The sequence below is a fragment of the Epargyreus clarus genome, unplaced genomic scaffold (assembly GCF_041222505.1).
Source record: "Epargyreus clarus isolate Ecla_fem2 unplaced genomic scaffold, WU_Ecla_fem_2.2 ptg000010l, whole genome shotgun sequence".
NCBI lineage: Eukaryota > Metazoa > Arthropoda > Insecta > Lepidoptera > Hesperiidae > Epargyreus > Epargyreus clarus.
Genome location: NW_027332218.1, coordinates 3,340,236 through 3,353,773, shown reverse-complemented (window position 1 = coordinate 3,353,773; position 13,538 = coordinate 3,340,236). Strand labels below are relative to the sequence as shown.

At 34.5% G+C, this 13,538-nt stretch overlaps 1 protein-coding gene across 1 annotated transcript; it reads left to right on the top strand.

Annotated features, from left to right (window-relative positions):
* Positions 1-1,201: 1,201 nt before the first annotated feature.
* On the top strand, positions 1,202-11,491 carry LOC140745626 (apyrase-like). Its single transcript, XM_073077562.1, has 12 exons — positions 1,202-1,299; positions 1,914-2,136; positions 2,463-2,660; positions 3,010-3,140; positions 3,275-3,422; positions 3,861-3,987; positions 4,398-4,552; positions 4,878-4,968; positions 5,720-5,866; positions 6,843-6,995; positions 9,736-9,902; positions 11,354-11,491. The coding sequence occupies exons 1-12, from the start codon at positions 1,202-1,204 to the stop codon at positions 11,489-11,491; spliced, it is 1,776 nt and encodes a 591-aa protein (XP_072933663.1).
* The last annotated feature ends 2,047 nt before the right edge of the window (positions 11,492-13,538 follow it).

The window sequence follows — 13,538 nt, the reverse complement described above, 5'->3', positions numbered from 1 at the left end:
AACTCTTGGGTTGGTGTAACTGCGGACTTGTACCTTATCACCTTGTCCGAACTCCTTCGTTGGCGGTGCATTGTAATGTAATCTGGATAGTGGGGCGGATTTCTTAAATAAGGCATGCATATAGGTTCTTACCTCTCTGCCGAACATTAACTGATAAGGTGATAACCCTTTTGTATTAGGTGTACGTCTCAAGCGTGCCTTGACAGTTAACAGTTTATCAAATAAACTTCCGCTCTTGCCAATATAAAAGAACATTCAGGTATTAGCCGATTATTTTCTTTTTGTACATTCAAAAATTTAAATTTTAGCTTTGTATATATTTCTTCAAATTCGTACCTGTATTTTATTTCCTCTTCTAAATTTTCTTCTTCTGTAAGCCATTCAATTTTTTCTTGAATCGCGTAGAATTTGTTCAAATTTTCTTGTAAAGAATTCAGTCGTATATTTATTTCTTCATTGTCAATTTTTTCTATTCCCGAATTGTAATTTTCGGTTCGTTTCATTAACCCACGTAATGTGGCTCGTATTTTCTTATTGTTTTTTAGTTCATTCGACATCTCGTCGCCAATATCAAATAAAATAATAAGGAATGTAAAATTATACTTTATTCAATATATTTTTCTATTGACAGTCAACAACTCGGTTGCCTGGAGACTTGATATCGTCTCCAGGCAACCGAGACGTGTTATTAATTTTCGTTACGGAATTTCTCGATTCGGTCCCCGCGCTCAAAGCCCGCGATAAAAGCTATGCAATAGCTTAAAAAACATGAGCGACAGTCCACGCCGACGACTGTTGTCGACTGTCTCTAGCAATCGCCAATGACAGTCGATGGCAGTCGCTGACGGCGCCATGCGACAGTCTGCAACTGTTGACGGTGGTCTCCTGTTGTCGCGGAATGTCTTCAACGGCCGATAAGAAAATACGATTACCATTTTGCGATCATGTTCTACCAATGACAAAACACAATCGCCGTTTTGCGATCGTGTTTTGTTATCAATCACGTCAGGCGCTGTCGCTGACCGAGTAGCACGAGCCGTCGCTCGTATATAGGAGCCCTTATAGTCCTTAACCTATCCATCGTGCATAAAATAATAAAGATAAGAAGCCACTGATATCAATAATCTTATCACATTTGTGCTGATCTTGTAACGCACTTAATGTTAATATATTTAGTAGTTCTATAGTATTAGTAGACAAAATGTGTTTACTTCTTTATTTTGGTTTAGTATCTGTGGTTAGTGTTCAAGTTTTTACGTATGACTTAAATATTTTACATTACAATGATTTTCATGCACGGTAAGTTTTATTATATTGAAAATAATAAATACACGTGTGACATGTGGAATAAGGTTACTTCGACAGCCTTAAATCAAATCGTAATTATTAAGTTAATAATATTATTAGTATAAGACAGTTTTTTAACATCTTACTCATATTTAGATCAATATAGCCTATGGTTAACTATGTTTTGCTATAAACGAGTAAGACTATAAAACTAAACTAAAACATCTGAGTAAGGCGGCGCACACGAGCGGTCATATTTATTGTACAAGTCATCAGCGGCCATCAACACCTTTGTCGACTGTCTCTACCTATCGTCGCCTGTCGCTCGTGTGCTAGCTCATTGTCGCTCAGGTGTTCCCCCTAAGGTTAGCAACATAGATATTTCTGTAAGCCCTTTTAAAGTAACATATTAGAGAAAGTTAGGAGACAGAGGTTCCCAAGCGCCAGTAAACCTCAAAAAGACTCAATAAACAATAGATGAGTTCGATCCTATATCAATAGCACTCCATCCTCCTACGTAAATTTGCTGAGGTCAATGAAGGATTAAGTTGGAATCCCTCGACTTTGTTACCTATACCTCTTTCAATTTAATTTCTTTGCCAATCAGTAGCTATTGTCTATTTAAGGTTTGTGGAAACGAGTCCAGCTGGAACCATCTGCAATCCACAAGTTGCTCCATGCATAGGAGGCTTCGCACGTTTAGCAACGGTTGTACGAGAAAGATTGATCAGTGAACCAGAATCCCTGGTCCTCAATGCTGGTGACAGCTTCCAGGGTACGATATGGTATAACCTGCTCCGGTGGAACGTCACTCAAGACTTCATGAACATGATCCCTCATGATGCCCATGTAAGTAATAATCAATAAATACTCCTAGTAGCCCTATTATACATTTATTGTGCTTTTTTTTATAATAGTTGCAAAAGGACCTGCAGTCCAACTGATTATGGTTCCCGCCCATAGAAATCTTTAATCAACCCCAGATGAAATTAGATTCCTGCTCTTTATTGCTACCCATGAGAGAACGCCTCCGATAAGTTCGTCCCTTATCTATCAGTATTTCATTGAGTCTACTTTACCCATTACTCTATGAAGTGCTGACTTGTAATATAACATGTACACATTTAATATAGTATGTAGAATTATGTATCGAGCAATGTCTTCCCTATTTTCAGGTACTAGGCAATCATGAGTTTGACAACGGAATAGAAGGCGTAGTTCCTTATTTAGAATATTTAGAAGCACCAGTTGTCACTGCTAACATAATTGATGACGAGGAGCCGACAATACAAGGACTGTATAATTCCAGTATCATAGTAGAGAAAGGAGGACGCAAGATTGGTATAATTGGTGTTATTATTGCTACTACTAATGTAAGTATCGACTGAGTATTTTGAAAAAGGTCTTTGAAATAAGGTCGAAATCAGTTCCCGTCGTAAAATTTATTGACTAAGAGCTCCTTGAAATCAATAAGAAAAAAGTAGAAGAAGATATCATTACATATTAATTCTATGACCTATATATAATTAGGTAAAATGATTCGGAGTTTAAATTCAGTGAATTTAAAATGTTCAGTGAATGATATTTAAATATTTGAAATAGAATACTTTAAAAATTTTATCATACTATTTAACTTAAAATCACTATAAAAATAGGTAAAGTCACTACAATATTGACACTATAAAAATTTCGATTGCAATAAAATTTTACATTTTTTTCCAGGTTTTGGCTTCAACTGGTAAATTAGTATTCACAGATGAAGTAGAAACAGTTAGAAGGGAAGCTGAAAAACTTCATGATCAAGGAATTGATATAATTGTAGTTCTTTCACATTGTGGAATGGATATAGATAGGTAAGCATAAATCAGTATAATTATATACTTAGATATCCAGATTCATTATTATTTTTGGAATAATTCGAAGTTTATAGAGGAAATACGAGAATTAAAGTTGATATTATAATACAATTAAATTAAATTATTTTCAGAGAAATAGCCCTTCACGGAGGTCCGCATATAGACATAATTGTCGGAGGTCACAGTCATACTTTGTTGTACAATGACGATCCACCAGAGGAATCTGGGTTTACTCCACGAGGCCCGTATCCAGTGGTGGTAGAACAGGCCACGAGAAAAGTAAGTTTTATAGACTTGTTGAGGAGCTATCAATGTTAAATCCACCTGGTGACTTAACTAGAAAATTTTCTGTAAATAATATGCTATATCACACCTTTAATATGGTATTTCGAAACAAGCACTACATATTATTGGCGGAAAGAGAAGGCAGGAATAGATATTGCTGAGGCTACATCCATAAATATTTCTACCATCAATTAAATAAATACGTGAAAGTTATAGACATGGTATCTAGAAACAAAGATTTAAAAATAAATACACATGTGAAACGAATTTTATTTTAATGACGTGTGTTACGTAATTTCTTCCACCACTTCGTCTCCATGCACAAAACTCTGTGAAGTAGCGGGAAGTTTTAACATTTTATAATTCAGCAAATAAAATTGTTCTTCATGAAATATATTGATTTGATCTAATAATATAAATTTAATCGTAAAGGTGCTGATAGTCCAAGCAGCAGCGCACACACAATATCTGGGCGAGATCAAGCTCCATTTCGACGATGACGGTAACCTCTTGAGTTGGGAAGGTCATCCTCATTTCATTGGCAATAGTGTCGTACAAGGTAAATGTTAATTCTTATTCAAATTATTTTTGTGGTACAAAAGTGCACGAATGCCTATACAAAAAACCTTCTTAACTAAAAACAATTACACTTCTAGCCAAAATGTCTTTACTCGATTTATTTCCAGACACATTAAACATTGGTTCAATACACTTCCATTACGACATTGAAATTTTGGAGTCCAATGGGTATTTAAAATTGTCATCCCTAAAGAAGTTGCAAGAGAATCCATTTTAGTGCACCTTTCAAACCAGAACACAACAATGCAGAGATTTCTGCATCAAAATACCGTATCGTATCGGATTAGGTTCTGCCATATTAGTGTGGATATCCGTGAGGTCCACCTCTAGTGTAACTTCAATTTTATGAAGTTTTATTCAAAGCGACAAAACACCTCTATTATTTTACAGCGCCAGATGTACTGGAGAAGATCAACTACTACTTACCCAAGATCACGGAGGCAGCGAACATGGAAGTTGGATCATCTATGGTCCATCTCTCCTCTCGGTGTGCGTGTGGTGAATGCAATCTGGGTAGCTTGATTTGTGATGCTTTTATGCACTCGGTAAGTAATTACGAAATAAATTTTCATGTTAAAGTTTCTATTAAGTTCTCTTTAACATCGTGCTTTATTTATTATATATATCGGTCTTTATTTTTCAACATAAAATTTTCGACATAAAGTAATCTTTGTTTTTATTTTGGAATCTCACTGTTGGGCACGAATCCTGTTAGTCGCTACTCAACATTATTCAAATCAAATCAAACATTATTCAACATTATTTTCTCTTGTAAATTACTCTCAGAAAATCAATCACTCTTTGCATTAGATTTTTCCAAAGCAGGTCAAATGTAATCAAAAAGTAAAACTGAATCTTGATTTTCTTCAGGTCATGGACAGAGCAGAAGGCAGTAACTGGCATTTTGCTCATTTCTGCATCATTAATCAAGGTGGCATCCGTGTCGATATAGAACCGGGAGGTAATTTATTATAATATTTTTGATGTTTTTCTGATTTAGGTCATAAACGAAAAGAAAAATAAATAATTTAATCATAAATTAAAAAACAAAACAAATGAAGGATATATCTAAGTAGGTACATAAATAAAAAGTAAATAAGAAATTATGAACAATATTTTAAAATAATTATATTTTTTTAGTGATAGTTTTTCTCTCGGTATTTTGATAACAATGGTACCTTCTGACCTTTTATTTTTGCCTTATGAAAACACTATGGCTACGAAAAGACCTCAATTGAGTCGGTCTTCATAATTCATTATGCCAATATTGCATACAGCCGACCTGAGGTAGAATTTAAATAATTTTGGGTTATTTTATTACAATTTATTACAAGTTATTTTTAGGAGAACCTACTCTTTCAAGTGACTTAAATTTTTAAGTGACTTTCAAATGTTTTTCAGGTGACTTAATGCAACATCTTCTTATATATAAAATTGTCGTGTCATAATGTTAGTTACCGTACCCCTCCGAAACGGCTTTACCGATTTTCACTAAATTTTATATGCTTATTCAGTAGGTCTGAGAATCGGCTATCTATTTTTCATACCCCTAAGTGAAACGGGTTGTACACCCTTAACATTTTTTATTTATAGGGCAACACAACGTTTGCCGGGTCAGCTAGTGTTATATAAAAAAAAGCGAGAACTTATTTGCCAACTTATTAGTAAACTTATTAATAAAGTAATTTCAGTGATAATTAAACTAATTCCAGTGATAACATTCGAGTCAGTGCTGCTCTCGACACCCTTTGAGAACAATGTGGAAGTTTTCGAACTTCGCGGAGACCACATCTTGGAGATGTTGGAGTTCTCAGTGGCTAATGAGTGGTACCCCGGTGCGAGGATGCTGCAAGTTTCTGGTAAATAGCTTTAACGTTGTAATCGCTACATATAAATGAAATTGGATTGTCTGTCTATTATTTTGAAAGAAAAACAATTTTAACAGAATTAGCCAAACTTAGAAAATACTACTGAAATTTGATTTTGATAGAGTTTTCACTTCAAACTCACACATATTTCATTCCAAATAACATTAAGTTTACTTACGGAAAATGAAAAATAATCAAAAACCTTTCGCATCTAGGATATGGTTATTTTATTATTTTTACTTGTTTTTGGTTTCGTTTATATTAATATTCTGATTCAACGTCACGACTGCTTTTACAACGTTAAAATTTAATGAAAAAACATCTGGAATCTGTTTAATTTATAAAAAATAAAAACTCTAATGTTTTTTAGTTTTCGTTTTATAAAAATGTTGGAAAGTGATTTAACTTTCCCGAGTTCACTTAAAACTTTTCTAAGTCGTGATCTTTTATAGGTTTTATTAATTTATTCTACCTCAAATACTTTTAAGTGGAGCTTCTTTATTTTTATCAAAATCTGAAGATTAAAATAGAATTCTTCACCTATAAGGTTACTGTGTGGGTTTATTGTTTATTCAAACTAATAATTTAAATATATTATTTCGTGATTCAAATATGAATTACTTTTTTCATTTAGGCTAATTCGTTATAGAACATTTATTGTATTATTTTTATCTTGTGCGTCATCTTTATAGTCAACCTAAAGAGCATATTTATTGTTATCTTATTAATCTACCCAATTTATAGTATACATATGTATTTTTTCTTTTTTATTAATTTCTTATCTCTTTTTTACACTGCATTGCATTTTTAATGTTTTTACGCTTAGTTTTTTTACTTGTTTTTAATTAGCTTAAAGAAAGACCTATATCTTCTTTAAGCTTTTTAAAGGCCATAGTGACTTCTTATGAAATTGGCTGCATGCTTCCTGCTTATTAAAATAAACTAACAATAACACTACATCAAACAGGGTTGCAACCAGTCTTCGATGGTTCAAAGCCGCGGTATGAGCGGGTGATGCGCGTCGGCGTGCGTTGCATAGATTGTGACGTCCCTAAATATGAACCCTTACAACTCGACAAGTACTATAGGGTCATATCGCAAAGCTTCATTGGAACCGGTGGTGATGGTTTTTCTGTGAGTGTATTTTATTGTATCATCTCTTTCATTCTCTCGTAAGACTTATTTTATCAAGTGGCAAGAAAGGGTGTTAACAGTGATACCCTTAGCGACCCGCGTAGCGGAGTCTAACACAAGATCCCAAATTTGAAGCTTCGGCCAGACAATTATTAACGAGATAAACTTAATATTTTATTCGTGTAAGCACGTTTGTATGATCGTCGTGAACATCTGTGCTCAATCCCAAATATGATTAGAAGCCACCCTGCGATCAGATGCGTTGCTACTCTTGAGAACTAAGTTAGAACACCTCGTGTAAGTGCATCTTGCTATTTGTCGTCAACCCATTATTGCCCCACTGCTGGGCTTTATCTCAGATGAAGAGGGATTATGCTATAGTGCACTACGCTTACACAGCGCGAATTGGCAAACTATGCAGACGTCTGAAAACTTGTTTTCCTAGGAATCGTATTACTAAAACTTAATAGCAAAATTTGTAAATAAAGAAAATACTACAGGTATAAAGATACGTAGATAAATATACTAAGTATTAGGTTCAAAGCTTCTTTTCTATAGAATGTAAACGAGAAAATTATACTGTGGTAAAAATTATGAAACTAGTAGGTTAATATAAAAAGACACCGTGTTACAATACTAAAATAAAAAGTAATGACCCGGCTTTCAATAGCACACTCCAAGTGGATGTCGTAGAAGGCGATTAAGGGCATTAGAAGGGCTCTCCTCTGAAAGTATATCTATTGTGGTCTTCAATATGCACTGCGAAATGTTTGGACAATATTCCAAATTATAAGGAAAACATTTGTCCAATATGATCCCATTACTGTTCTACCGCTGGATACTAGTCTACTCTCATATAAGCAAGTATTTAAACTATTGTCTACCATGCTACCTGATTTTTTTTAAATCTAAAAGTAGCAATAATAATCTCGTCTTTGGACGTTTGTTATCACCGCCAGATATGAGGAGATTCCTACCTAAGGTTGCTAACACTGATGATTAATTGATTCGATGAATACGAGTAAGTTGGAACGCCTCAGAGAAGCATATTGTAAAGCAAACACGAAGCATTCAAACTAAGTGTTCAGAGGTAACCAGATCTACTACAGATGTTATGAAATTCAGATAGGATTAGATATTTCTGAGGTCACCTGAAGACTAAGCTGGAATACCTCGGAAAGCCATCTTGCCACAGCAGCTTTTAATATTGCTGTTATGAGGCAGAAATGGGTGCCACCGGAGTCGAAACATAAAGGGTTCTACTACCTTCAAAATCATGCTGAGATCAGATCAAATGTTATCAGTTTACAGATAGTATCTAGATAGTACTCTATTCCGCATGCTTCTTAGCTATTCCGTTTCATAAAATAACCGTCAGCTGATCTACAATCTCCTTCATTACTCCATTATCGCAAAAATATAACATTTTCGGGAACACGTGTCAGGTATAAATACAAAGTACTGTCATTTTCCGCCCAACTTCCGATTAATTGAAAGTCGATACAGTATGTTTTTTCACCCAATTTGTTGGTGGTAATACAATTTTTGTATATACTATATTTTAGTCGTGTCTTTATCTACGTGGTATCCGATATCTGATATTGTATTGTGCTAAACAAATATGCTCACAGTTGCAATATTTTAATGTTTATGACCTTATATTTATAAGGAATAGTGTTGTTTTTTGTTTTGGAAAATTAAAGAACCTCACTTAGTCTAAAAATCATCTAAATAATTTATTTAGGTATCGGAATCCACTGCACGTCAGTGGTATCGTTATAATAAGTCAAAATTCGTATAATGCGTAATATTTTACAATCGGTTCAAAAAATCTGGAGATGGTCCATAGCGCATATAAATATATTACTTCTTTATGATTTTAGTTAACAACCGATATTTATTGCATCTGTAGCATCACTTCACTTGAACTATCATTTACTTTTACAGGGAAACGCTATATTCCGTGGCAAAAGTATCAAAGCTCTTAAAATCTTAGTCTTACAAGGTGTGGTTCATCAAATCATTACCATCTTCATCGGATTTATTTTAATAATCTCCTAAAATCTGAATCTCAATTTACTCAGCGACCCTATCATGGTACGCTAAATAAATACAATATTCTACTAATTTGTTTCTATCCCAATGTCTGCTCAAACGATTGGCGCTGCAATTGATTGAATGAACGGATTAAATGGATTGAAATCCGGCATTGGATTTAATTTGTCAATTTTAAGCTTCAAGCGATCGTGGTTCCGATTGGTCCGTTTACACGACTCGTTCTAATTTTGAATGATAGCTTTTGTTTGACTGTCCTTTGGAAATAAATTGAACGTTTTTACATTTTTGTGCTTACTTTTTTGTACACACTGGCCAAGTTATGACTGGACTAGAATAAACACATTTACACGATAATCGACACACAATATTGGGATTAGAATACGTTATTTTATAGTTATGCTCGTTGTGAACGAGTGACAAACTATTTATCCAATGAATTATAATCATGTTTTCTTCTAAAGCATGTAAAAATTTTTTTATGATGATGAATCTTGTTTTAAATAATGCATATGTATGTCTCTGATCAGACATAGAAATTTCGGGTATGTCATAAAGTTTTATAGTAGTCTAATTCTTCATGAATATGTATCTGCTATAGGGCAAAAATAAGTCGTGATACTTCCAAATACAAACCTCGAAGAGTTGTAGCGCCCTCATCCATATTTCAGGCATTCATCCCGTGTTCGATGGATCACAACCAGTTGGCAATCGAGTAGTCAGCGTTTCCATACGCTGTATAGAATGCGATGTGCCCAAATATGAACCTCTGGTGCCGGAGAAATATTACAGGATTGTCTCCCAAGACTTTATAGGAAATGGTGGAGGAGGATTTAATGTAAGTTTGTCATTACTTCACTTGTCTCATTTCTAAGAATGGATTATCCTCTCTCTAAATAAGAGGAATTTAGACCACAGTCCAAGGAGCTAGTCAAGAGTATTTTGGTAAAGTTTACAAACATTTACGATATTTTCCGTCAGTAAAATAAGGGATAATTAATATCCAATATTCACGGAATGCGAAAAAAATGAATTCCGTGCCCGGACCAATTTAACGTTAGACGAAAATCCAGACCAGAAGTAGTTTTCGTATTTCAACTGTATCAGGATCACTGTACCACTTGTTCTGTATAGAAGCATTGTTCACGCTGTATTCTTCGTGTTTATTGCATCGTTTTAAAACTTCGCACGACCTTCGAAGATTCGTCCACTGAATGTTGATCTTAACTTATTTTGTAGTTTATGAAGTTTACATCATATTACATAAACAGTGTCTTTTAGAATACTTGAAATCAATAGTTTTGACGATCTTATTTAACAGATTAAAATCGTTTTGCTTTCTATTTATTTTTCTATTTTGCGTTCTTCCAACAGGTACTTTGAAACGTATTTATTGTAAGACAGTACTAACACGAGTTATTTTAACATAGTTCTCAAGGGTAACATTTAGTTAACAAAAATTTAAAAATTCTTACCGCAACACTTATTAAGTTCTACATTTATTTTGAAACGAGATAGCTCCGAATTAACTTGAGTTTTAAACCAGACATAAGTTATTTACAAGCATGTTCCACTAATTTAACTACGTTTGTTAGTTTAACTACAAACAAGCTAGGGGTTCACACAGAAAATAAAATGGAATCATTTCGAAGTTAACTATTGTCTCGGTCGTTACTGTCAGTACAAAGTTTTAATTGACTGGCCTTGTTGTTGTGCTTCTATTAAAAATCGTGCTAGTTTAGTTAGGAACGTATGTGATAAAGTTTTAGTTTAGTTTTTGGTGATTTGTTTTAACTAGCTAGCGTTTCTAATTAATAGTTTTATTATTGATTCGGTTAATTGAAACTGATCATATAAAAGTTAGATACTTAATATACTTACAACATTAAGGGGGTTAAAAGGTCTAAATGAGCATGAGTGTGGAACGAAAAACTCTTCAAACAACATTTTTTACCGGAGTATCAGAGACTATTAATTCTTATAAATTTTGCAAACTAGCCGCCCTTTTTTACCGACTCTGATCACTGAAAAGCCGACTTTGGACCTCCTCCCCCTCCTCCCTTTACAAATAAATCTAAGCCCGTGATAATTAAATGAGGTGACTTAAATGAGGTGCTCCAATTTAGTGTTCAAAACTAGAAACCCATCTATCAGCAACTTCAGCTACGATTCCACTAGTATTTGGAGTTGTCTACTGATGCCGGCATATGGCAGTGACCCCATATCATTCATTCACTCATTATACTACTTATTGTGTAATGTTTTAAAAGTATTGTCAATATTTTGCAGGTGATATCAGATAACCGCGTGAACGTGACCGTCGTTGGAGTGGACTACGACATCCTGATGACGTACATACGGCATCAGACCCCGGTGTTCAGTGAGGTGGACGGCAGGATACAGATTCAAAGCCCTTGTTCCGATTAAATCTAACTTATTTGCATCATAGTGTATTGTTTTATTTACCAACATTTTTATAATTAATTTAGTAATTATGATATTTTAATTTCTAAGGGCTCCTGCGTGATTTTTATATATTTATAGACTTTTTATCGAGCAAGAGTTTGTTCTGCCGACTGCGGAAGTTAATGTTTTTCGAGCGTTTGTGTGTATGAAAACATGTATATCTCTTTATATATATATTTCTTTTTCAACCAATTTTCGACCACTGTCATTCCAATGCTGGTACAAATTTTCCGTTTTATGTATGTCATATTATTTCTTTAAAATGCGGGCGAAGCCGCGAGCACCACTAGTTGTATATAAGTATGTATGTTGATACTTGATATGTATGCATGTATATCATTATATTTGCCCTGCAGCTGAAACTGCTTAGTGGATTTTAACAAATAAGGTGTCGTTGGATTCGTCATAATTATGGGAAGCCCTACCCAAATTATGGATAGGCCATATTTTTAAGCTATTGGATTTTTTTTCGCAATAATGTCAAACAACAGACAAATCTTTACTTCTATACCAAAGTTCCTATAATGTGCCCTGACTTCACTATTTGTTTACTTTTCCGTTGGAAACAAAGCGTATTCCGCTACAACTAGGCAAGTAATTAACTACAAAGAGCATCCCCGACTACGTAGTTAACGAGCGTCAAATATTCAATGTACCGTGATATTACGTTCCCAGTTTATGGGATAAAACGTTTTATTTATTTTGAATACAAAAACGATTTTTGACTATAAATTTTGAATCATTTAGTGTCAGCAATTTCTCTTTATTTGTTTTCAGAGAATGAAGGTTTTAGTGATAATTACTTGGCGAATTCTGAATTAGTATGGGTACATAACATATCTTCCAGAATGGCAACTTTTCGAATAGCAACTTACCTAAGTTACCATTCGGTGGAAGGGAATGGTTATTGGCTGACTTACACATAAGGCGACCATCTTAGTCGCCAGTACTGGCAACGTCCACAGATACGTAGCTTAGATCACAGGATCTTCTTATATGGAGTGAGATCACCTTATAGGTGGCACTGACCACTTATCAGGCAAATAGCTCGTACTTCAATCTTATAAAAATCTCAATATTTTGAAATGATAACTCCAACCAAATCGATGCAAGATACATTTTAGCAGATTACCATCAAACGTTTCAGAGGAAAATTAATCCAAAAATCTTTTAGAATATTACGAAGAAATTTTCTAAAGGGTATCTTCGCAACGATTTGAGCGCAAAATCAGTCAATATAAATTTTTCTTGAAATTTGTCAATACATAGCAACGGATAGAACCGTTTTAATTTTTTGTATCTGTGTTTTTTGTATCTGTGTAGACAAAAGCCCAGTCATAAATTATACCCAGTCATTTTAATTTTATGTGCATTTAATAGATTAAACTTATAGTTCTATGTTACAGCGTTGGTACAACTAGTTGGCAGCATTCGAAGAGCCAATGCACCGTGAAATTGCTGCATCCCCTATTTTCTGGATTAACGATCCCTATCCCACACATCCCTGCTATTATGAACTTGTAAACGGAGAATATCACGAGAATTGTGGTCATTCTCCGTGGGTAGGGACTGGAACTCATGGAAATGATAAAATGCGGTTAACAGAAGTACTCTTTATACTCGTATATAGTGTTGGTAATCTGTGAGTTGAATGAATAGAACTATTAGAGGTTAGGATTACCTACGTAGTGGGTGCCGTCGACACACACATAGAAACAGTACAGAACAAATAAACAAATATTGATCTGGCTGAGGATCGAACTCGGGACCATCTGCACGTCAAATCGGTATGGTGACCGCTCCGCCACGCAGATCGTCATATATGGGTTATAAATTGGTAGAAATCTATTTGTTTAAATAGGAGTCGACGTAATCTACATCAAACGTTGCGAAGCGTCGTAACTAGTCGTTAGCTTCAGGAACTGCTATCAGGATGCTAAAATGTCGAGGATGAATACTCAAAAGTAGAATAGGTGTCTTATCTATTGTCCCTGTAGTCTCGGGACTA

Excerpts from the sequence above, each read along its gene's own strand:
- LOC140745626 (XM_073077562.1), top strand. The coding sequence starts at position 1,202 with ATGTGTTTACTTCTTTATTTTGGTTTAGTATCTGTGGTTAGTGTTCAA. Across the intron at positions 3,988-4,397 it reads TGGCAATAGTGTCGTACAAG|CGCCAGATGTACTGGAGAAG; the intron begins GTAAATGTTAAT and ends ATTATTTTACAG. Across the intron at positions 9,903-11,353 it reads ATGGTGGAGGAGGATTTAAT|GTGATATCAGATAACCGCGT; the intron begins GTAAGTTTGTCA and ends AATATTTTGCAG.